At 40.1% G+C, this 22,436-nt stretch overlaps 1 protein-coding gene across 2 annotated transcripts in view; it reads left to right on the forward strand.

Moving 5' to 3' along the window:
* The window catches only part of TENM3 (teneurin transmembrane protein 3), a 615,209-nt gene that overhangs the window by 509,469 nt on the left and 83,304 nt on the right, over positions 1–22,436 (forward strand). Inside the window, exon 16 of one of the 2 annotated variants that reach the window (XM_084626411.1) lies at positions 21,194–21,220. The exons of the other annotated variant lie outside the window; for it this stretch is intronic. Coding sequence (XP_084482537.1) covers positions 21,194–21,220 — 27 coding nt within the window. The remainder of the gene's footprint in view (positions 1–21,193; positions 21,221–22,436) is intronic. 2 annotated transcript variants of the gene reach the window in all.

Raw genomic sequence — 22,436 nt, forward strand, 5'->3', positions numbered from 1 at the left:
ACCCAGTTTCTGTAATTGTAGTTTGCATATTTAAGATTGGAATTTCTATCCTCAACCTCTATCTTTATCTCTGTGTGAATGCAAGATTGCACATGCACAACTGGACACCAGATAGACTCCTGAGTGAACATTTATTCCTTAATTATGTTTTCTGATTGCAGTTTTGCTAAAATGTTTTTGTTGTTGATGCTTGTTATTGTTATGTTTTCTTTTTATGCCCCGTTCACAATGAGTTCAGTGACCCTCTTCTTTTCGAATATCTATATTGTAAAGTTGGAAGAGAGAGTGTTTGTTTGAAATGGGCTATTATTTCTGTGATTTAACTGTCATGTACCCTTAATAAATTAAGTAATAATCATAGAAATCCCATAAATATGAATACTTTGCCAGCTGCTTTTCCATTAAACTCTGCTAGCTGAATGAAATCAGTAAATAATTATGTTGGTGGGGAATCTGTTATATCCAAGTGTTGTATAATGTCTCCGTTTTACAACACAGCTTAATTTTTTCTATACACCAAATTAGTTTTTAGCGTAATCTAAATTGCAAATTGGCCGATTTGCATTAAAACTATGCCTTCTTGTTCTGATTTGTCAACACCTCTTTTTTAAAAAGTCGTTAACATTAAGCATGGGTGGGTAAGACCATCTGTTTATGGAGCTTGCCTGCAGCTCCATCACTTAACACATGAGACAGGTTACAGCTGTTTAATTGTTATGGTGTTGAACGATTATCATTCTGTCCAAAATTAATATTTATATATGTATGCATAGAAAGCATGTGGTTAAACATAAGTGATCTAAATGTGGGTTAATGTCATTAAGCATTCATTAATTAATCCCACAGGAGGGCTGAAGTTGGAATAGCGGTATTCACACTACTTTTTTAGTAACTGCATGAGGTTACTTTATCTAATGGGCATAATTGAAATTAGCCTCAAATAATGATGGACAGTAAAAAAATGTACAGCTTGTAATACATTTGTATCCCTATGGGAATCAGGCATTCCTTGTTTTATCTTCTAAGAACTTTTGCAAGATTATTTCCCCTAAAATTCAGTTGTGAAAAGAAGAAAAAGCAGACAAAGTACTTTTTTACTGTTTTCTGTTGCATGAAATCATGAATCAATGTTTAAAAAAAAATAAAACATGGATTTTCTTGAGATAGAGAGTGCCACAGGTAGGCCACATTAATTAGATAAACGAGATAGTTGAAAGTTATAGATCTTCATAATTATTAAAAAGAAATGGAAAATTGCAAACAGAAATTAATCCACCTTATGTCACAGGACTAGTGAAAATGAATAGGAACATGATCATGTGCCATGTGGACTTCCATTGGCATCTGTGGGTACTGGATGTGGAGATCTTTGTGAGTATGTGGCCCTAAAGCTAAAGTCAGTATTATGCTCTTTTTCAAGTTGACAATGAGTAGCATAAGCTCAAAAGTACTGAGTGACCCATTGTTTCATGTTCTCTATGTATATAACTCTCCCTACTGTATTTTCCACTGAATGCATCCGATGAAGTGAGCTGTAGCTCACAAAAGCTTATGCTCAAATAAATTTGTTAGTCTCTAAGGTGCCACAAGTCCTCCTTTTCTTTTTGTGGATACAGACTAACACGGCTGCTACTCTGAAAGGCGTACTTAGTTATTCAGTATTCTCCTCTGTAGCATTGTAAGACCTGCCCATGCTTAATTTAATTTGTGTTTAGCTCAGGGCTCATTTTACAACAGATTTCAAATATGACCATAGAGAAAGCACTGCTTTTCTTTTTATCAGATCAGAGTTCAAGTGTAAGCCATATTTTGTCTTCTTGCTCAAAGACCAGTTTGGATACCTGATTGATCTTCCTTACATGTAGGGGAAGCAGATGAGGTTGATCTGAGTTGGGGGGCAGCACGAATAGGAGATATTACCAGCTCCACTGCATCATTTCTCCTTCCACTGATCCTGAGGAAGCTCCTCTGCTGGTGCACCATGTGGCTGAGCTTCAACTGGAAAAGTCAGGGAGAGGATTATTCTTCACAGCATTATTCCCTTTAGCCCCGTAGTTTTGTGCAATATAAAATAGTACTAATTTAATCAAAACTATTTAATACTGGGTGCTCCTCTGCATAGTGAAACCTTGCTGAGGGCGTATGTGGGACAGTGTTCACTCCAAGGGACACCAGGACAGCGTGATTCCTGAGGAAGCCGTGCTGCCATATGAGCTATAGAATCATAGTCTTTAAGGTCAGAAGGGACCGTTATGATCATCTAGTCTGACCTGCTGCACAACGCAGGCCACAGAATCTCACCCACCAACTCCTGTAACAATCCTCTAACCTATGTCTGAGCTATTGAAGTCCTCAAATCATGGTTTAAAGACTTTGAGGTGCAGAGAATCCTCCAGCAAGTGACCCGTGCCCCATGCTGCAGAGGAAGGTGAAAAACCCATAGGGCCTCTGCCAATCTGCCCTGGAGGAAAGTTTCTTCCCGACCCCAAATATGGCGATCAGCTAAAACCTGAGTGTGTGGGCAAGACTCACCAGCCAGACACCCAGGAAAGAATTCTCTGTAGTAACTCAGATTCCACCCCATCTAACATCTCCCCTCAGCCTTCGTTTGGTTAGGCTAAACAAGCCAAGCTCCTTGAGTCTCCTTTCATTCCTCAGATCATCCTAGTAGCCCTTCTCTGTACCTGTTCTAGTTTGAATTCATCTTTCTTAAACATGGGAGACCAGAACTGCACACAATATTCCAGGTGAGGTCTCACCAGTGCCTTGTATAATGGTACTAACACCCCCTTATCTCTACTGGAAATACCTCGCCTGATGCATCCCAAGACCGCATTAGCTTTTTTCACGGCCATATCACATTAGCGGCTCATAGTCATCCTGTGATGAACCAATACTCAGGAGATCCTTCTCCTCCTCTGTTACTTCCAAGTGATGTGTCCCCAGTTTATAACAAAAATTCTTGTTATTAATCCCTAAATGCATGACCTTGCACTTTTCACTAATAAATTTCATCCTATTACTATTACTCCAGTTTACAAGGTCATCCAGATCTTCCTGTTTGATATCCCAGTCTTTTCTGTATTGGCAATACCTCCCAGCTTTGTGTCATCCGCAAACTTTATTAGCACATTCCCGTTTTTTGTGCCAAAAAGATTGGTCCCAAAACCGATCCCTGAGGAACTCCACTAGTAACCTCCTTCCAGCCTGACAGTTCACCTTTCAGTGTGACCTGTTGTAGTCTCCCTTTTAACCATTTCCTTATCCACCTTTCAATTTTCATATTGATCCCCATCTTTTCCAATTTAGCTAATAATTCCCCATGTGGAACAGTATCAAATGCCTTACTGAAATCGAGGTAAATTAGATCCACTGCATTTCCTTTGTCTAAAAAATCTGTTACTCTCTCAAAGAAGGAGATCAGGTTGGTTTGACACGATCTACCTTTTGTAAAACCATGTTGTATTTTGTCCCATTTTACCATTGACCTCAATGTCCTTAACTACTTTCTCCTTCAAAATTTTTTCCAAGACCTTGCATACTACAGATGTCAAACTCACAGGCCTGTAGGTACCCGGCTCACTTTTTTTTCCTTTCTTAAAAATAGGAACTATGTTAGCAATTCTCCAGTCATACAGTACAACCCCTTTGTTTACCGATTCATTAAAAATTTTTGCTAATGGGCTTGCAATTTCATATGCCAGTTCCTTTAATATTATTGGATGAAGATTATCTGGGCCCCCAGATTTAGTCCCATTAAGCTGTTCAAGTTTTACTTCTACCTCTGATGTGATAATATCTACCTCCATATCCTCCTTCCCATTTGTCGTCCTGCCATTATCCGTAAGCTTCTCATTAGCCTCATTAAAGACTGAGGCAAAGTATTTGTTTAGATATTGGGCCATGCCTAGATTATCCTTAACCACCACTCCATCCTCAGTGTTTAGCGGTCCCACTTCTTCTTTCTTTGTTTTCTTCTTATTTATATGGCTGTAGAACCTTTTACTATTGGTTTTAATTCCCTTTGCAAGGTCCAACTCTACATGGCTTTTGGCCTTTCTCACTTTATCCCTACATGTTCTGACCTCAATAAGATAGCTTTCCTTGCTAATCCCTTCCATCTTCCACTCCTTGTAGGCTTTCTGCTTTTTCTTAATCACCTCTCTAAGATGCTTGCTCATCCAGCTTGGTCTACAACTGCCTATGAATTTTTTCCCCTTTCTTGGGATGCAGGCTTCTGATACTTTCTGCAACCTTGACCTGAAGTAATTCCAGGCCTCCTCTGCCTTTAGATCCACAAGTTGTTCAGTCCAATCCACTTCCCTAACTAATTTCCTTAATTTTTTAAAGTTAGCTCTTTTGAAATCAAAAACCCTAGTCACAGATCTATTTTTGTTTATCCTTCCATTTAGTTTGAACTGAATTAGCTCATGATCACTCAAACCAAGGTTGTCCCCTGCAACCATTTCTTCTATGAGATCCTCACTACTCCCAAATCTAAAATGGCATCCCCTCTTTTTGGTTCAGCAACTACTTGCTGAAGGAATCCATCAGCTATTGCATCCAGGAAAATCTGAGCCCTATTATTATTACTAGCACTTGTCCTCAGTGTATAACAGGGAAGTTAAAGTCTCCCATGATAACACAATTCCCATTAGTATTTACTTCATTAAAAACATTGAAGAGGTCTCTATCAATATCCAAATTAGGTCCCGGTGGTCTATAGCACACCCCACGCACTATCCTGGGGAGGCTCTAGTAGCTTTCTTCCCCAATGTGATTTTTGCCCAGACAGACTCTGTCTTATCCATTCCATCAGTTCTTATTTCTTTGCAGTCTACCTCATCGTTGATATACAATGCTACTCCACCACCTTTTGCATTTATTTCTGTCTTTCCTAAACGGCACATACCCTTCAATACCTATAGTCCAGTCATGACTACTATTCCACCATGTTTCTGTTATCCCTATAATATCTGGTTTCACTTCCTGCACCAGTAGCTCTAGTTCCTCCATTTTGTTACCTAGGCTCCTCACATTAGTGTACAAACATTTTAATTTTTGCTGTTTGTCCTCGCTTACATTCTTTACCCGATTAGGCACAGACATTCTACTGCCAGTATCACCTATTAGACTGATATGTACACTACCCTTCCTCCTGATGTCCATTCTCCTACCCACGGCTGTATCCTTTCTTTCTTTGTTTTCTCCCCTCTCAATGTTAAAATCCGGTGTGGAGATTACCTGGACATCTCCCAACCATCTCCCCCAGATTCCTAGTTTAAAGCTCTCTTGATCAGTTGTGCCATCCTCCATCCTAGAAGTCTATTTCCCTCCTTACTCAGGTGAAGTCCATCCCGAGAGAACAGTCCTCTGTCTATGAATGCTTCCCAGTGACCATACATCCCAAAGCCCTCATTATAGCAGGGTGGAACAGGAAACTCTGCAGAATGCTGTACATCTGAGCCTCTGTGTGGGTGCCCTTCTTGAAACATGGGTGACCCCAAACTTGTATAGATCATAAAACATCCGTGAATTTTGATAGCACAAACACACTCACAAGACAGAATGATTAATTGGATACTTCTGCCACCTTCAGAAGTTTTTCTTTCATAGGGGACAATCTAGACTTTGGTTTTCTTTTCCTTGCTTTCTTTTTTCCAAGGGAGCAGGGAAGCTTTTTGTTTTATATATGAATGTACGGTTATGGTTAGAAAAGTGACTATGTAAAAATAGCATTTTCTTGATTTAAAAGATCTGTTCCTTGTATATATCCAGAATCTCATCAGCTGACAACAGAAAGATTGTAGCACTTTTCATTCCTGAAAGCACTGCAGAGCAACAGCTATGGAAAGGGAGCTGGATCCTATTGTGGAGCATACATCATCAACAGTATTCTTAATAAGTTCCAGCTACACACATTCATGATGCCTAGGGGAGTAAGAACACATTCTGACTTTCTGATCCCAGATGGAGTTTTCAGGGGTAGCAGACAGAAAAACCTTATTTTTACTTGAAACTGAACAATTTTTTAATTGAGTCATTGAAATACAGTAAACCCTATGATGCCGTTTTTTCCAGAGGATCACTTTTCAGACTATAACTGCCCTTTAAATTGATCATATCTTTTCATCTCTCCTGAATTTCTTCTTTTGTCCTTGATGTAGGAGAAAATTTTCAATTATTCTGCTTACATCATTAGCATACCCAATAAACATTTCCCACAAATGGATTTACCATAAAAAGCAGCAGATCTTTCTGCTGAAGAGCTTCCAAACAATTTTTTTCTTCCCAGAATTTGAAAATTTTAGAGTATATGTATTCTCTCTCTCTCTCTTTTTATATATATATATATATTATATATATGGGCTGTCTATTAATCGCAGTTAACTTAACTCATGCGATTAACTCAAAAAATTAACTGTGATTATTTCTGGATGTTTTTCTACATTTTCAAATGTATTGATTTCTGTTACAACACAGAATAAAAAGTGTCCAGAGCTCACTTTATATTATTTTTATTACAAATATTTGCTCTGTAAAAATGATAAATAAAAGAAATGTTATTTTTCAATTCACCTCATACAAGTACTGTAGTGCAAACTCCTTATCATGACAGTTGAACTTACAAATGTAGAATTATGTACAAAAAAAACTGCATTCAAAAATAAAACAATGTAAAACTTTAGAGCTTACAAGTCCACCCAATCCTACTTCAGCCAATCGCTCACACAAACATGTTTGGTTACATTTGAAGGAGATAATGCTGGCTACTTCTTGTTTACAATGTCACCTGAAAGTGAGAACAGGCGTTCTCATGGCACTTTTGGAATTGGCTTCGCAAGATATTTACGTGCCAGATACACTAAAGATTCATATGTCCCTTCATGCTTCTACCACCATTCCAGAGGACATGTATCCATCCTGATGACAGGTTCTGGTCGACAACGATCCAAAGCAAAGAGGATCGACGCATGTTCATTTTCATCATCTGAGTCTGATGCCACCAGCAGAAGATGGATTTTCTCTTTTGGTGGTTTGGGTTCTATAGTTTCCACATCAGAGTGTTGCTCTTTTAAGACTTCTGAAAGCATGCTTCACACCTCATCCCTCTCTGATTTTGGAAGGCACTTCAGATTCTTAACACTTGGGTCAAGTGTTGTAGTTGTTTTTAGAAATCTCACATTGATACCTTCTTTGCATTTTGTCAAATCTGCAGTGAAAGTGTTCTTAAAATGAGCATATGCTGGGTCATCATCCGAGACTGCTATAACATAAAATATATGCAGAATGCGGGAAAACACAGAGCAGGAGACATACAATTCTCCCCCAAGGAGTTCAGTCACAAATTTAGTTAACGCACTGTTTTTTTAACGAGCATCATCAGCATGGAAGTATGTCCTCCAGAATGGTGATTGAAGCATAAAGGGGCATACGAATGTTTAGCATATCTAGCACTTAAATACCTTGCAACGCCAGCTACAATAGTGCCATGCGAATGCCTGTTCTCACTTTCAGGTGACATTGTAAATAAGAAGCAGGCAGCAGTATCTCCTGTAAACATAAACAAACTTGTTTGTCTTTTAGCAATTGGCTGAACAAGAAGTAGGACTGAACAGACTTGTACGCGCTAAAATTTTACATTGTTTTGTTTTTGAATGCAGTTATATAACAAAAAAACTACGTTTGTAAGTTTAACTGCTATGATAGAGATTGCACTACAGTACTTGTATTAGGTGAATTGAAATATACTATTTCTTTTGTTTTTTACAGTGCAAATATTTGTAATAAAAAATAAATATAAAATGAGCACTGTACACTTTGTATTCTGTGTTGTAATTGAAATCAGTATATTTGAAAATGTAGAAAACATCAAAAAAATTTAAATAAATGGTATTCTATTATTGTTTAACAGTGCAATTGTGTGATTAATTGTGATTAATTTTTTATCGCTTGAAAGCCCTAATATATACACATACACATACTTTTAATATATGTTTAAAGTATTTTAATGTTCCTAGCTCATATATACTAAGAATTCTTCTTCATACATGCTAAGAAAAGCATCTTTTGAAATTTCAGATTTATGAATGAAAGAAAATATACTTTCTTCTCTTAAAATGATGTGATTGAATGTCATATTAATATTTGACATAAAAATGAAAAACCTCAACATCTTTTTGATTTAATGGGATTGGTCCAATGACATGAAGAAACCTGCAAAATGTGTATTTTCACTTGAAAATAAGATTATTTTTGAGTAAAAATATGTCCATTGTCATTCTAAAGCACTCTTATTTTCAAGTAAGAACCTCCACAATGTCAAATTGTATTACAAAGATTATCAAAAGATTGTAGGTGAAATCCTGGCTACATTGAAGTCAGTTTTTCCATTGACTTCAGTAGAACCAGGATTTCAGCCATGATATTTAAAGTGAACATTTTAATTAATATTTTAAGTAAAGCTCAGTTTTTTAATCACAAAATGGCCCACAAAAAATTCTCAATGTTTCCTGTAACTTCATACAACTATATTTCTGATTTTCCTTGTGGAAGCAGAAGTATTCATGTTAATAGTTACCAGGTCGTGCCTCAAACCTGTATAATATTTGTGAGCGCAGGTATCAGCATTAAAGGTTTTACATTTGCAGACATCTTTAAGACATGACAGCCAGCCAGGGCTACACAATTGAAGTAGCTAAAAAAAGTAAACCACGCCATCTTTTGGAGAGCCAACATCTGAAATACAAATTAGTTTAAGTACTCTAAATTCTTAAGTCGGTGGTTTTCGTTAAAATGTAGACCACATGTATAGTTGAAGATAGGATAGCAGAATCTCATAGATCTGAAGAATGTTTCAGCTTCCTTAAAAGCTTACTTAAGTTGAAGAGACTAGTAAATAACTTATTGTAGGTTACTAGTTAAATCAGTCATGTAGGGCCAGACATAGGCCAGAAGCACTTTTAGTCGGGAACAAAGATGAAAACAACAACATCTCTTTCCTATATACTTTCAGGCCCAAATTCTGCCTTCATGTTCTTGTGTTTAACCCTATTAGAAGGCAGTGAGATTTGTATACATATATCTGAGGTCATAATATACCTCATAAGTGACCTAAAAAGGAAAAAAAGTTGGGTTTGTTCCTTTGTCAGGTTTCAGAGTAACAGCCGTGTTAGTCTGTATTCGCAAAAATAAAAGAAGTATTTGTGGCACCTTAGAGATTAACCAATTTATTTGAGCATAAGCTTTCGTGAGCTACAGCTCACTTCATCAGATGCATCCTGTGGAAAATACAGAAGATGTTCTTATACAAACAAATCATGAAAAAATGGTTGTTTACCACTACAAAAGGTTTTCTCTCCCCCCACCCCACTCTCCTGCTGGTAATAGCTTATCTAAAGTGATCACTCTCCTTACAATGTGTATAATAATCAAGTTGGGCCATTTCCAACACTCCTAATTCCTATTTAAATCTTTAAAAACAACCAAAAATTCTTACTCTAAACTCCACATGGAGTGTCAGTAATGAATACTAGTTAAGTTATTCTAAGACAGAGAATAGAGATAATTTTCCAGTTATTCAGCTGCTCGTTGCAGAAATATGTAGTGGACATTTACAGATCATGCAAGAGTAAGTGAAAAATCCCATTGATGGAACCATGGAAGATTTACCTGGAAAGGGCATTCCATCTACATCTTCCCAGATATGAGCTGTGACAGCAACAAGGGAATTCAGATAGGTTAAAAGTAGCCTGACAGGGAAAGGTGTACAAACTGCCATTTTATTCCCAGCAACGCTCAGAATTTATTATAATTCTAAAACCAAGTTCTTCCAAACTCTGGAAAAGGAAGAATGTAACTTATTTACACTGTCTGATGAAACTTGATAATAACAAAAAGACAATACATAGAATACATTTATAGTCACTTGGATTGGTGGCTGCTGTGCCTTATTTATTTTAAATTTCTACGTGTCGGTTTCATATTTCTCCCAGTCCACATTCAGTCTGTGGGAAAAGAAAGAGCATTGTAATGTAAACATCTTTGTTCTGGAAAAGTATTTTGCACAATAAGGGCTAATTTAGATTCCTTTTTGCTTTGAGTATAATGTCTTCTCTGAAGTTAGTTTTTTATATGTTATGTGTTGAATTGTTGCTTTAAAAAATAAGGAACAAATCAAATTTTTAGCATTGTTTGATGAAAATTCCACTCCACACAGTCAGAGGCCTTCTCAGTACACAGACTTAAGAGGCTCTTTTTTGCTGGTGATTCGTTTGTTCCTCAGTTATATTATTTGACTGCCATGATAAAGTGTCTGTGATCTGAATGTACAACTTTAGGCACTGATTCCACATTAGCATTCGTTAATACTTACTCAAACCTTAAACCTCTTGTTTTCTTTAAAATGTTATAATCTTGGTTAGACAAGGAGAAAAGTCTATAAAATTGACATCTCGTTAAATCCTAAGGACAGATTGTAGCTGAATTGAATTGTATCAGCTATAAATGTGCACTAAAAGTCATTGTACCCAGTTAACTAAATGAATAACTTATGTGATAACATGTTGTGTGCACATACATGGACATATATATATATATTTATTTATTAATTTTTGAAAAAAAATTGCACATGCTCAGTAGAGACTTGCTAGAGCCTCACAGCTTAATTCCCTGAAGATTCTGTCCACACTGAGCATGCTCCAGCCTGGGGCTGAGCAGAACTTTTCCCTACTGTTGCAGAGAGGACAAAAGCCAAACCTGGGGAAGAGATGAGAAAAGTAGATTGGGACAAGAAACCTGGGGTGGGTAAGATTGGGCCTAAAGGCTGGTGGAGAAGTGGGAGACTGGGACTAGGAGGAGACAGATCAGATTGGGACTGAGAGTGAAACAAGAGAGCAGGAAGACTGGAAGCCCGTGAATGGGAGGAGAGACTGGGACTAGCTTATTGAGGAGACTGGGAAAAGGAGCTCTTTTTTTGTTTTTGTTTTTTAGGGGGACATTGAAATTGGATGAAGAGCCCAGGGAAGCAGATTGGGACTGGAAGCCAGTGGGGAGGGGAAAGGTGAACATGGGGGTTATTGGATGCCAGGGGGAAGAGATATATCAGATGAGAAGCCAGGAGGGAGAACTGGAGCTTGATGAGATGGGGACTATGACTGGCTGGGCAAGGAGACTGGGATTCAGATGAGATGCCTGAAGAGTGAAGACTGGTCCTGGTTAAGTGAGGAGAATGGGACTGGGATAAAAAGACTTGGGTGAGGAAGATATATGGGTTGGACAGGTTGGAGGGGAAGGGGCAGAAAGAGGCACATTTGGGGAAACCAGAGAAGAATATATGCCCGCTAGAGAACACTTCTCTTCAAAACCTGGAATTGAACCCAAGATTTTGGAGTCTCACCATGTGCTGTCAGCACATATTCTGTGAAATTCTCTGGCAAAGTGTCTTATCTCCCTCTAATGCTGGTCCACATAGAGGCTGATAACCTACTGCTGCTTTCAGTAACTGTTACCTCAAATGGCAGAGATCTGTATGATGGATTGAAAGATTCCAACCCTGCTAATGACCTACATGAATGTCTTTATGAGTGTGAAGGATGTGATGGAATTTTTGATTTTTCAGTTTTCTTTTTTTTAAATCTAGGAAAGTACACAAAAAAACTACTCTAAAAGAACATTATTACGGTTGCAAAGTCAAGCATTCCAAAGTTAGGAAATGCGAAAATTAACATTCCTTGTGTAACCTTAATTTGGTCCTCTTGTGCATATCATTGTCATAGAGTCTTTAATTACATGATAACATGTTATTTTTTTCCAGAGGACCACTGCTTCCTTCAGTGCATGGGATGGACCTGCTCTGGAGATGAATCATGGTTGTATAGTGAAGGAAGCTGTTCTCCTTAGGATTCTTCCTATTGCAGAATTTGGAAGGTGTTTGGTGAATGAGGCAGGGGATTATCGATAAAGAAAAAAATAGTCTTGTGGTTAAAGCAATTAAACACTGCCCTGGGGAATTGGATTCCATCCCTGTCTCTGCCACTGAGTTCTATGTGATGCTAAGCAAATCACTTAAACCAGCCTATTTGCAATGATTATTAAAGTGTGACTGTCATTTTGTGGAGCCCTGACTTGAGACCTTGAGGTTTGATCTGCAAAAGTGCAGTGCACTTACAGCTGCAACTGAAGTCAATTGGAGCTGTGTCTTATATGTTCAAACTGCTATATAATACTGTGTAGTCTGAAAAATCAGATCCTAGGCATCTCCAATTGGGCCCCCAAAATTAATTGACACTTTTGACCTTCTTCATCTCTCTGTCTCTCCATTTCCCATTTGTAAATTGGGGATAATTCTCCTTTTCACAGAGATGATGTGAAAATAAATTATTGCAATCAGAGATGATCGTGATAAGTAAGGCTGTGATTTTGTTACAGAAGTCACGGATTCCGTGACTTCTTCAGCAGCCAGTGCAGCTGACTCCAGGGCCACCCGAGCAGCTGGTGCAGCCCCAGGACCAGCTGCACCAGCCGCTGCTGGGGCAGTCTTGGGCCACCACGATCTCCTCTTCCCCAGCAGCAGTTTTGGGTGTTCAGGGCTGGGATGCAGAAGTGGGTGAGGGCTCTGGGCAGCGCTTTCCTCAGGGGGACTCCCCGGAAGAGGCAAAATCCCTTGGCTCCTAGGGGGAGGCAGGCACCGCCTCCACAGTTCCATTGGCCACAGTTCCCAGCCAATGGGAGCTACATAGCTGGTGCTCGGGGTGGAGGCAGGGTGCAGAGCTGCCTGGCCATGCCTCCACCTAGGAGCTGAGGGAGGGAAATGTTGCTGCATGGAGCAAGGTAGGGAGCCTACCAGCCCCGCCAACTGCCCCAGGATGTGTGCCACTACCCCTCCCAGCACCCACAGTGCCCCCTGACCCCCCCCCCCCCGCAAGCTTTAGTCAGGGGTATATAGTACAAGTCATGGACAGGTCACGGGCCGTGAATTTTTGTTTACAGCCCGTGAACTGTCCATAACTTTTACTAAAAATACTCGTGACTAAAACGTAGCTTTAGTGATAAGCACCATAGAAAACCCCTGAGGAAATGAATAATTTTGTCTTCAGAGCGGGGAGTAAATAAGTCATGGGCCACACATTGAATGAGGAGAACAAAATATTGAGTAGTTCCTCACTAAGTGAGCACTATCCATCCTGTGCACTGAATGAGGCAGGGGTTCCAAGGAAAAAATAGTATATAATCATTTATTAAAGGCTAATTCATAATGCCTATGTACAAGGATGCGAAACTAAAGTTGCACAGGCAACCTTAATTCTGGCATTTCCTAACTTTTGAGTGTTTGACCTTGCATCTTAATAATATTCTTTTAGCATAGTTTTGAGTGTGTACACATGTATGCAACGTAAAACAAATTTATATACAGGCATAGTTGTACTTTTAAGGATAAAATATTAAGAATTTTATAACACTTTAAAAAAGTGAAAAGGCGTTTATCAGCAAACTCTTATAGGGGAGATTATGCTACCAATAAAATGTCCTCCTGATGCTATTGTACTATTGATGTCCTAAATCACCCACAGTGAGATTTTGTACTATGGAATTAAGATGGTGTTAGCTTGGTTTATTTATCTGCTTAAATGCTATTGACTCTTGGGATATATATGTTTAGTGTAAAACTGTTTTGTTCAGTGTGTAGCATTTGCTCTCTTCCTGTTAATCATAGAATCATAGAATATCCGGGTTGGAAGGGACCCCAGAAGGTCATCTAGTCCAACCCCCTGCTCGAAGCAGGACCAATTTCCAGTTAAATCATCCCAGCCAGGGCTTTGTCAAGCCTGACCTTAAAAACCTCTAAGGAAGGAGATTCTACCACCTCCCTAGGTAACGCATTCCAGTGTTTCACCACCCTCATAGTGAAAAAGTTTTTCCTAATATCCAATCTAAACCTCCCCCACTGCAACTTGAGACCATTACTCCTCGTTCTGTCATCTGCTACCATTGAGAACAGTCTAGAGCCATCCTCTTTGGAACCCCCTTTCAGGTAGTTGAAAGCAGCTATCAAATCCCCCCTCATTCTTCTCTTCTGCAGACTAAACAATCCCAGCTCCCTCAGCCTCTCCTCATAAGTCATGTGTTCTAGACCCCTAATCATTTTTGTTGCCCTTCGCTGGACTCTCTCCAATTTATCCACATCCTTCTTGTAGTGTGGGGCCCAAAACTGGACACAGTACTCCAGATGAGGCCTCACCAATGTCGAATAGAGGGGAACGATCACGTCCCTCGATCTGCTCGCTATGCCCCTACTTATACATCCCAAAATGCCATTGGGCTTCTTGGCAACAAGGGCACACTGCTGACTCATATCCAGCTTTTCATCCACTGTCACCCCTAGGTCCTTTTCCGCAGAACTGCTGCCTAGCCATTCGGTCCCTAGTCTGTAGCGGTGCATTGGATTCTTCCGTCCTAAAAAGGATCTATACCTGAGTGCACAGGGGTTCTTCTTCGAGGTGTTTCCCTGTGGGTGCTCCACTTTAGGGTGAATCTGCATCCCTTCACCTGCAATCAGAGAATTTCAGTAGCAGTGCCTGTTTGGGTCGCACATGAGCTGTCCCTGTCTCGCGCCACTTCTGCCGATTACATAGCACTATGCAACCAATGCCCCTCCTCAGTCCATTCTCTATCACCCTGGGCTTGAAATGGAGCAATTGGCAGTGCCTCCGAGTTTACCGTTAGATTAAGAATTAGTCTAGATTAGTGGTTTTAGAACCCAGTTTATTTAGTAAAAAATTTTTAGTTATCCTTTCTCTTCCCCATTTTTCCTCAAAAAAAAAAATAAACCCAAACCTTTTTTCTTAGATAATTTAAATATCATTATACCCATTAAATGGTCATATATTATATCCTTTAGCATAGCGTAGATACCCTTCTTCATGGGAGAAACCCTATTTTAAGGGTCATGCCCAGCTCCCAAGTTTTAAGCACTGCCTCACTTACTGGTCATCAATCCTGATGTCTGTCAGACACTCGCAGTGTGTCCGCCATCTCAGCAAGACACACATACCACAAAAGTGCTCCCATTGCCATAATCTGAATTATAATCTGAGCCATGAAAGCAAGGGATCTTCAGTTAAAACTCCTCCTCATAGAGAAGTCTCTGCATCCATCATCTGATCCGGGATCACAGACCTCTCCTGGGCAATAGTCTCCACCAGCAGCATCTGACATGCATTCTCCACCACCCTCACAGAGAAAAGAGCATTCCTCCAAAACTGTGGCCAAGAAGTGGGTTACAACCTCCCCTTCCTAGGAATCTACCAAAAAGAGGCAATCCCTGGCCCATCAGACAGTATCAGTACCAACTGCACTGAGGCCAACTACGTCTGAGACATCAGGACCTTCCAGTATTGCAGGTATCATGCAAGCCAACAACCCTAAGCGGGCAGGCTCGGACAGAAACAACAAAGGGAAACTTACCATCCCTTCCTTGGTACAGTCAGAGCTACTCAACATGCAGCACCGAGTAGCTCAGGAGCACTGCAGTATATGGCACCATCTTCTGCTTCCATAGCACATAGCTCACACTCCTCGGCACCGACAACCATGGTAATTGTATCGGTACTGCTAACAGCACCCTTCTCAATACCGATGCTCTCAGCATCACAGCAATTTCTCTGGCACAAAGATGCTCAGTACCATATCAGCTTACACCACCGTCCACGTCAGCTCCTTCTTCCTCCAGTGAGGATGAGGAGGATGAGGAAAGGGAAATCTACACTTCACACCACTCCTCGTCCATCCAGACAACTATCAGACCAGGTCCTCCAGAACAATCTGAACACCATGCCAGACCCAAAGCTCATGGGTGGTAGAAATATTCCTGGATTCCTCCTCCAATGCCATTCCCACCACAGTGGCCCTACTGGGACCCATGGGTGGCATACCATCAGCACTACTCTAAGCCTCCTAGTACACACAAAGAGAGGTCAAGGCATTCCCCATCACCCTCAATGCTGAACTCTCTGAATCCCTGGAAGAGCCACCTGAGGGACTGGAAGAGGTCACCCCAGCTGCCAATTTTTACTTCCCCTCTCCGGATGAAGCTTTCATGCCCCCACCACACACAGGTGATAACTTTAAACAGTTCCAAGAGCTGTTTAAGAGGATTGTGGACTCTCTAAAGATACCACTGAAAGAAGTTGCAGAGTCACAACATAAGCTGTTGGACATCCTCCAGACCAGGGGTGGGCAAACGTTTTGGCCTGAGGGCCATATCTGGGTGGGGACATTGCATGCAGGGGCAGGACAGGGGTGCAGGGAGGGGTGCGGAGTTCAGGAAGGGGCTCAGGGCAAGGGGTTGGGGCAGAGGAGGGAGCAGGGTGTGTGAAGGGGGCTCAGGAAAGGGGGTTGGGGTGCGGCAGGGATGCAGGGAGGGGTGTGGAGTGCCGGAGGGGGCTCAGGGCAGAGGGTTGGGGTGCAGGAGGGGTTCAGGGGGCGGCAGGAGACTCAGGGCAAGGAGTTGGGGTGCAGGAAGGGTGCGGGATGTGGCAGGGGGCTCAGGGCAAGGAGTTGGAGTGCGGGGTGCAGGAGGGGTTCAGGCTCTGGCCCGGTGCCACTTACTTGGCGCTGCTCCAGGGTGGCAGCGGCGCGCACCAGAGCCAGGGCAGGGGGGAGGCAGGGGGCTCTGCTCGCTGCTCTTGCTGCACCTCCAGGTACCTCCCCAAAGCTCCCATTGGCCGCAGTTCCCCGTTCCCCGCCAATGGGAGCTGCAGGATAGGGTGTGGGGCCTGCAGGCGAGGGCAGCACACAGAGCCCTCTGCCCCCCCCCCCAACGGGCTGCAGGGACGTGGTGCTGGCCGCTTGTGGGAGTGGCGTGGGGCCCGTGGCACCCTGGGGATGGCAATCCCACGGGCTGGATCCAAAGCCCTGAGGGGCCAGATCCAGCCCACAGGCTGTAGTTTGCTCTCCCCTGCTCCAGACACTGACTCCATCCAAGATTGCCCTCCTGATAAATGAGGTGCTCATGGATCGGCCAAGACACTCTGCTTGGACTCACAATCTTATCATCCATCACAACTGCAAATTGGAAGCCCCTTCCTTCCACTGAGGGGCACTGCTCTACAGTCACCTAAAGTGGAGCACCCCACAGGGACACTCCTCGAAAAAGAGACGGTTACTCATACTGTGCAGTAATTGAGGTTCTTTGAGATGGTTATCCCTGTAGGTGCTCTACTATTCTCCCTCCTCCCCTCTACTTCAGAGTTTCATGCTAGGGACTCTGGAGCAGAGAAGGACCCGAGATGGGGTTCGTCGCACAATTCTATGTAACCACCAGAAGCGAGGTGAAACGGGCCTAGCACATGTGCGACCCAGCCAGGCACTGCTGCTGAAATTCTCCAATCGCAGATTCACGTAAAGTGAACCTCAGTTACTGCACAAGGTAAGTATGTTTCTCTTTTAAGACTATGGAATTGGTGGAGGTGTGGAGCAATATTTTTAACAGATAGGGACTTCTCCCACTGAATTATGAGGAAGGAGCACAAGCAGAGTGTGCTTGGTAGCCCAGGTAGGCGGAAAAGGAACTGAAGGAACCACTAGGAGGTCCAGTGTTTTCACATAAATTTCAGAAATACTTATTTTAACGTGATACTGTGGCTGAAAAAGTGGTTCTGCATTGAGACAGCTACTCTGGACATTACAGGCAGCAACACAGAGCTGTGGAGCTGAGTCAGAGTAGTGCCTGCTGCTTCTTAAGAGAGAGGCTGATCCAGTACAAAGCTAGGTTTTGAACCCTCAGAGGAATGTAGAAGTAATGTTCCAATGGCTCTCTCCCCTACGCTGCTAGCTCTTGCTCTGAAGTAGAATTCTTCTCTTACCCTCTTTCCTCTCCTTCTGTTTTTCTTCATTCTTTCTGATTTCTTCTTTCTTTTTCTCTTCTTTCTTCTGACAAGACTGGAGAGGACTAAGGAAAAGAGAAAGTCAGAGCTAGAGCATGGAAGCAATGGGAACATCCTCCAAGATGAAGGAAGTATTATAGGGCAAAATTCTGTTCCTAGTTATAGTGAAGTAACTTTCGATTCCAGCAGAGTTGCTCTGGATTTTCACCACTGTAAATGAGTCCATAATTTGGTTTATGGACTGTAAGGATTATATTGTAAAGTGGATGAAGAGGAAACGTGCTGCAGTTAGTTTTGCACACCCCTTTTGGGACGAGTGGGCTCCAAAATGAAGTTAAGTGTTAGTACTATACAGCTATGCTGAACTGTTTGTTAATGATCCATCCATATATCTGCTATTTTTTAGTTTATGAAGTACATTTCATACTTCTTCCACAAACAGGTGTGCTCATTCCACGCCCTCCTCCCCCAGCATTAATCCACGGCATTCGTTAAATCATTTGCCTAAAGCCTGATACGTGTAGCCAAGGCAAATATCCATATTATAGTCTCCATTCTGGAGTCATTCAAGGCATGCTTATGTGGTTTTTATGGAGCCAAACTTATATGAGAGGTTTAATTAATTTTTACTTCTAGCAAATTTCCCAGAAAAAATTAAATAATCAAACCCCTAACTAATTTTCCTAAGAACAGTGTTTATATTCCCTGTCTGAAGAAAAAGCTGTTAATACTGGCAAAGTATTTTGGCACAGTATCATACTAGATAGACTTCCTAACGAGACTGTTTACTAAACAGAATATTTGGCATGTTATATTCTAATCTTTGACTAGAAAGATTATGGTAAGTGAAAATCTCTTGTAAAGTGTATGAATAAATTAATAAGAATATGAATTTGTTATACAGCATTTAAAATTATGTCACTGTTATAATCCTTTGTGACGGGGTAATCAGTAATAAAACAGTGCAGTGAGTACCAATTAAGGAATATCAAATCAATGGGTATGCTGCTCATGCTGATTTAAACAGGAGCTGATTGGAATAAATGGATTTAATATATACTTATTTGCAGACTGTAGCTGTTCTAGCACATCTACAGAAACTAGCTTATGAATAAGCTAAGGATGTTACATACTTATATCTCTAATGGAAGACTAATGGGAAACATTAAATTAAAAAAAGTCTGAGTTGTGATCTGTGGTGAAACATACAGTGGTAAATGTGAATTTTCAGCCAGCATTAACAATTCTTTGCAGGACAATTTATAAGGGAAATGTATCTGCCACTTGTTAAGTAGTACCTGTTTATACTGCACAATCTGTGAGTGCAATATATGCTTGATTTTTATTTTATTTTTTTGTAATAATACTGGAAAATCTTTGGAATTTTACACCTCTGCTTGTATTTTTCCACATTCCATTCAGAGCCATGAAAATTCCCTTTACCCCCTCACGCCATCAAACTTTTTAACATACTTTACACCTAAGCCCTGCATCAGTCTGCCACCCTGCTGGTTGAGGAGGCCTGGACACATCTCCCTCCTGACCCTGTCAACATAACATCCGGATAGGTTTGTTTGTTTGTTTTACTGCCTCTTTTCCCTTTCATCATATGATACTGCAGCTAACCTTTTGGCTCATGGTTATTGACATTAGCCAAACTGCTCATGAGAGTGCTTTATCATACCAGAATACCACAAAGAAACAGGCAAGGGAGACCTTATAAATATATATGTGCCAGTGGCTGACACTAGGTAGATTGTCCCAAATCCCACCAAGGAGCCTCTTGGTAGGCAGAGGAAAGCAGTTAGAGATCCTGTGGTCCCTTTACCCTTGCATTTAATATTTCATTGTATGATCCTCTCCTTAGTTTTGGTGCCATTCAGGCAGGCAATGCTGCATGGTCAGCTCATTTAATAAAAACATGCTTTTCCCAGTTTTTTGGATTTTTTTCCATTTCATTTTTGTTATTTTCCATTCTATAACTGTTTATTATTTTATTATTCTACTTATTAAGCTGTTTGTTAATAACGTGCTATATCTTCATGTGTGTAAATACTTTAAATATATCAGTAGCACAAATGTACTGCATATAATCTTCAAACAAATATTAGTGCTCACAGTTTATATGGACAAGACTTGATTCTTCTCTCATGCATATCAGAAAGTAATCAAAGAGCAACCCCATTAAACTCAGTGGAGTTACACTGGTGTAGATGAGGGGAGAATTGGGCCCACATTGAAATGCAGCTATATCTCTTTTCTTTTTAGTTGTGGTTTATATGAAAAGATATTTACTTTGTAGTTACTGTCATAAATGTCCTGTTATTACTATTTACATCTTGTCCTGTCAACTTTTAACCTTCTCATTAGCAAAAATAAGTTATGCTTTGAGCATCTTACGTTTTCTTCCTCAAAGACTAGGAAGTTGGAATGTTCTCCCCTCCTTCCAACTCCACTTCCAAATTTCCAGATGTCAAGTTAGCAAAAGGTTAAGTGGCATAGAATACAACTAACTTAGTGGCTTCTTCTCTTTCTAGATATCATTACTTATGGTTGGATTCTTGCTAATCTTGGATATTCAATGTTATTTATTTTTATACATCTAAAACCTGAGTTTAACATCAGCCTTCTATCTACATGAAATGGATTTGGTAATTTCAACTCCATCACTACTAGATTACTATCCTCCACACAAAATCCCACTTACAGAATTTAGCTCACTGTTTTGCATAATTAGCTGTGTGTGCTCAGATGAATAACTGAGTTGAGCTAAAGAAGAGGCAAATTATTCCTCCTTAAAATGCTCTTAATCGAGATCAGAATTAAGATATCGTATTTGTGCTGGTTGTATTGTCTGAGCAATACATGACCTGAAAACCAAAGACTTGATCTTCCAGCCTGGTCAGTGTTTTAAAGTTCATCAACTAAGTAACTGATCTAAGATGCATTAAAATCATATTTCTTTGCTAGTTTTGATATTTGTTCTACATAAAAGTCAAAATATGACTAAAGCAGTCAGAAGGAAGAAAAAAAAGAAAAACCCAGTCTTTGAAAGGTAGCATCTGTTTATTCTGTAGCCTTGTTTTTAAATGCTGAGTGTTTCATAGAGTCATGACTACATTGCTGAAAAATAATATTTTGCATTTTAGAAGCTATGAAATACATTTCTGTTGTGTGCTGTAAGGTCTCTCTCATGTCAGCTGCACCTGCTCTATTTGCATGTGAATTCTGAACAATTCTTGTCCTATGTGACACTTCTGAAATGTCTGTCTGTTCTTTTTTTTTTTTTTTCCTTTTTAATTCTCAAGCTCACTATTTGGATAAGATAGTTAAAGGTACTGTATATTCGCTCTTTGTTAACCTGCCTATGACTACATGTTTATTGATATATTTATTTTTATAGTGACCACTGCACTAGATTTGGCAAAAGCAACTTTTTCTCATGTGTATTCCATGAACTATAAATTTGGTTCACATTACTTTTAATACATACCTCAGACTTAAAATACTAAGTCTTTTGTGTCACACATGAACATTTTACTAATTGTTACATAAGTTTTTATATGTACTGTACAAATACATTACTTTTTTCCAAAACCAAAAACTGAAGATAACAGTGCATTTGCTGTTTGTTTTATTAATCCTGCTAGTTGGGCACTTAGTTGTGAAGCATTAAATATTTAAGAAAAGAAGCAAACTGACACTCTTGTCACAGAGTAAGAAATCGTCAATTCTAATGCATATGTTGATTAAATAGAGAGAGCGCAACCTCGTTAATACACAGATTCTGTTGCCTCCCTTTCTCTAAATGTTTGAAAAACTATGTGAAATCCTATTTTATGTTTTATATGAGAAGCTGTAAAAAGCCTTACAAGGTTTGCAATGGAATGGATCAGAGATACAAAAGTCACGGGCAGAATAAGGTCCAACATAAAACAGCAAAGGTTCTCATATCTTCAGTTACGGTAAAAGTTAGGTGAAAAACATACTTCTGAAAAGAAAATCCCTATCCCTCTTTCCCCAAATTACCTTTTTTCTATTCCTTTTTTGTGCTTTTTTCATTAGAATATGGCAATATTCATGACAATATCCAGGCTTTCATACAATAAGTCTTGAGTGCACTCAGGTGACTTCTGTAACACTTTGTCAGTAGGGAATTAAATCTCTGTCTTCTATAAACAAAGCAGAATAAATGTATTCAGAAGCAAAATTAGCCTTCTGCATATACAGTTAATAAATACAGTTGGCAACTGCAGCCTGAAAAGAAAAAGGGCAGCAAGACTAATCTCAGCCTGGCATGATGACATGATATCCATAAGTATAACTCCATCATACCTTGTTATGAGAGGCTGTTATGATTCCATTCCTTCTGTACCTACAAATTTTACAAAAGACATAATGCCCCATAGAATTTTTTTATTTTGCGTTACATAGGTGGAGAAGGGAGTCAGTAAATTAATAATTCCATAGAAGACAAATTAATATAATTATCTTGAACAGATTGTTCCAAGAGTGACTAAACATTAACCAAAACCAGGCAGTTTTCTAGTT

This window comes from Lepidochelys olivacea (assembly GCF_965140295.1).
Source record: "Lepidochelys olivacea isolate rLepOli2 genome assembly, chromosome: 4".
NCBI classification, from domain to species: Eukaryota; Metazoa; Chordata; order Testudines; family Cheloniidae; genus Lepidochelys; species Lepidochelys olivacea.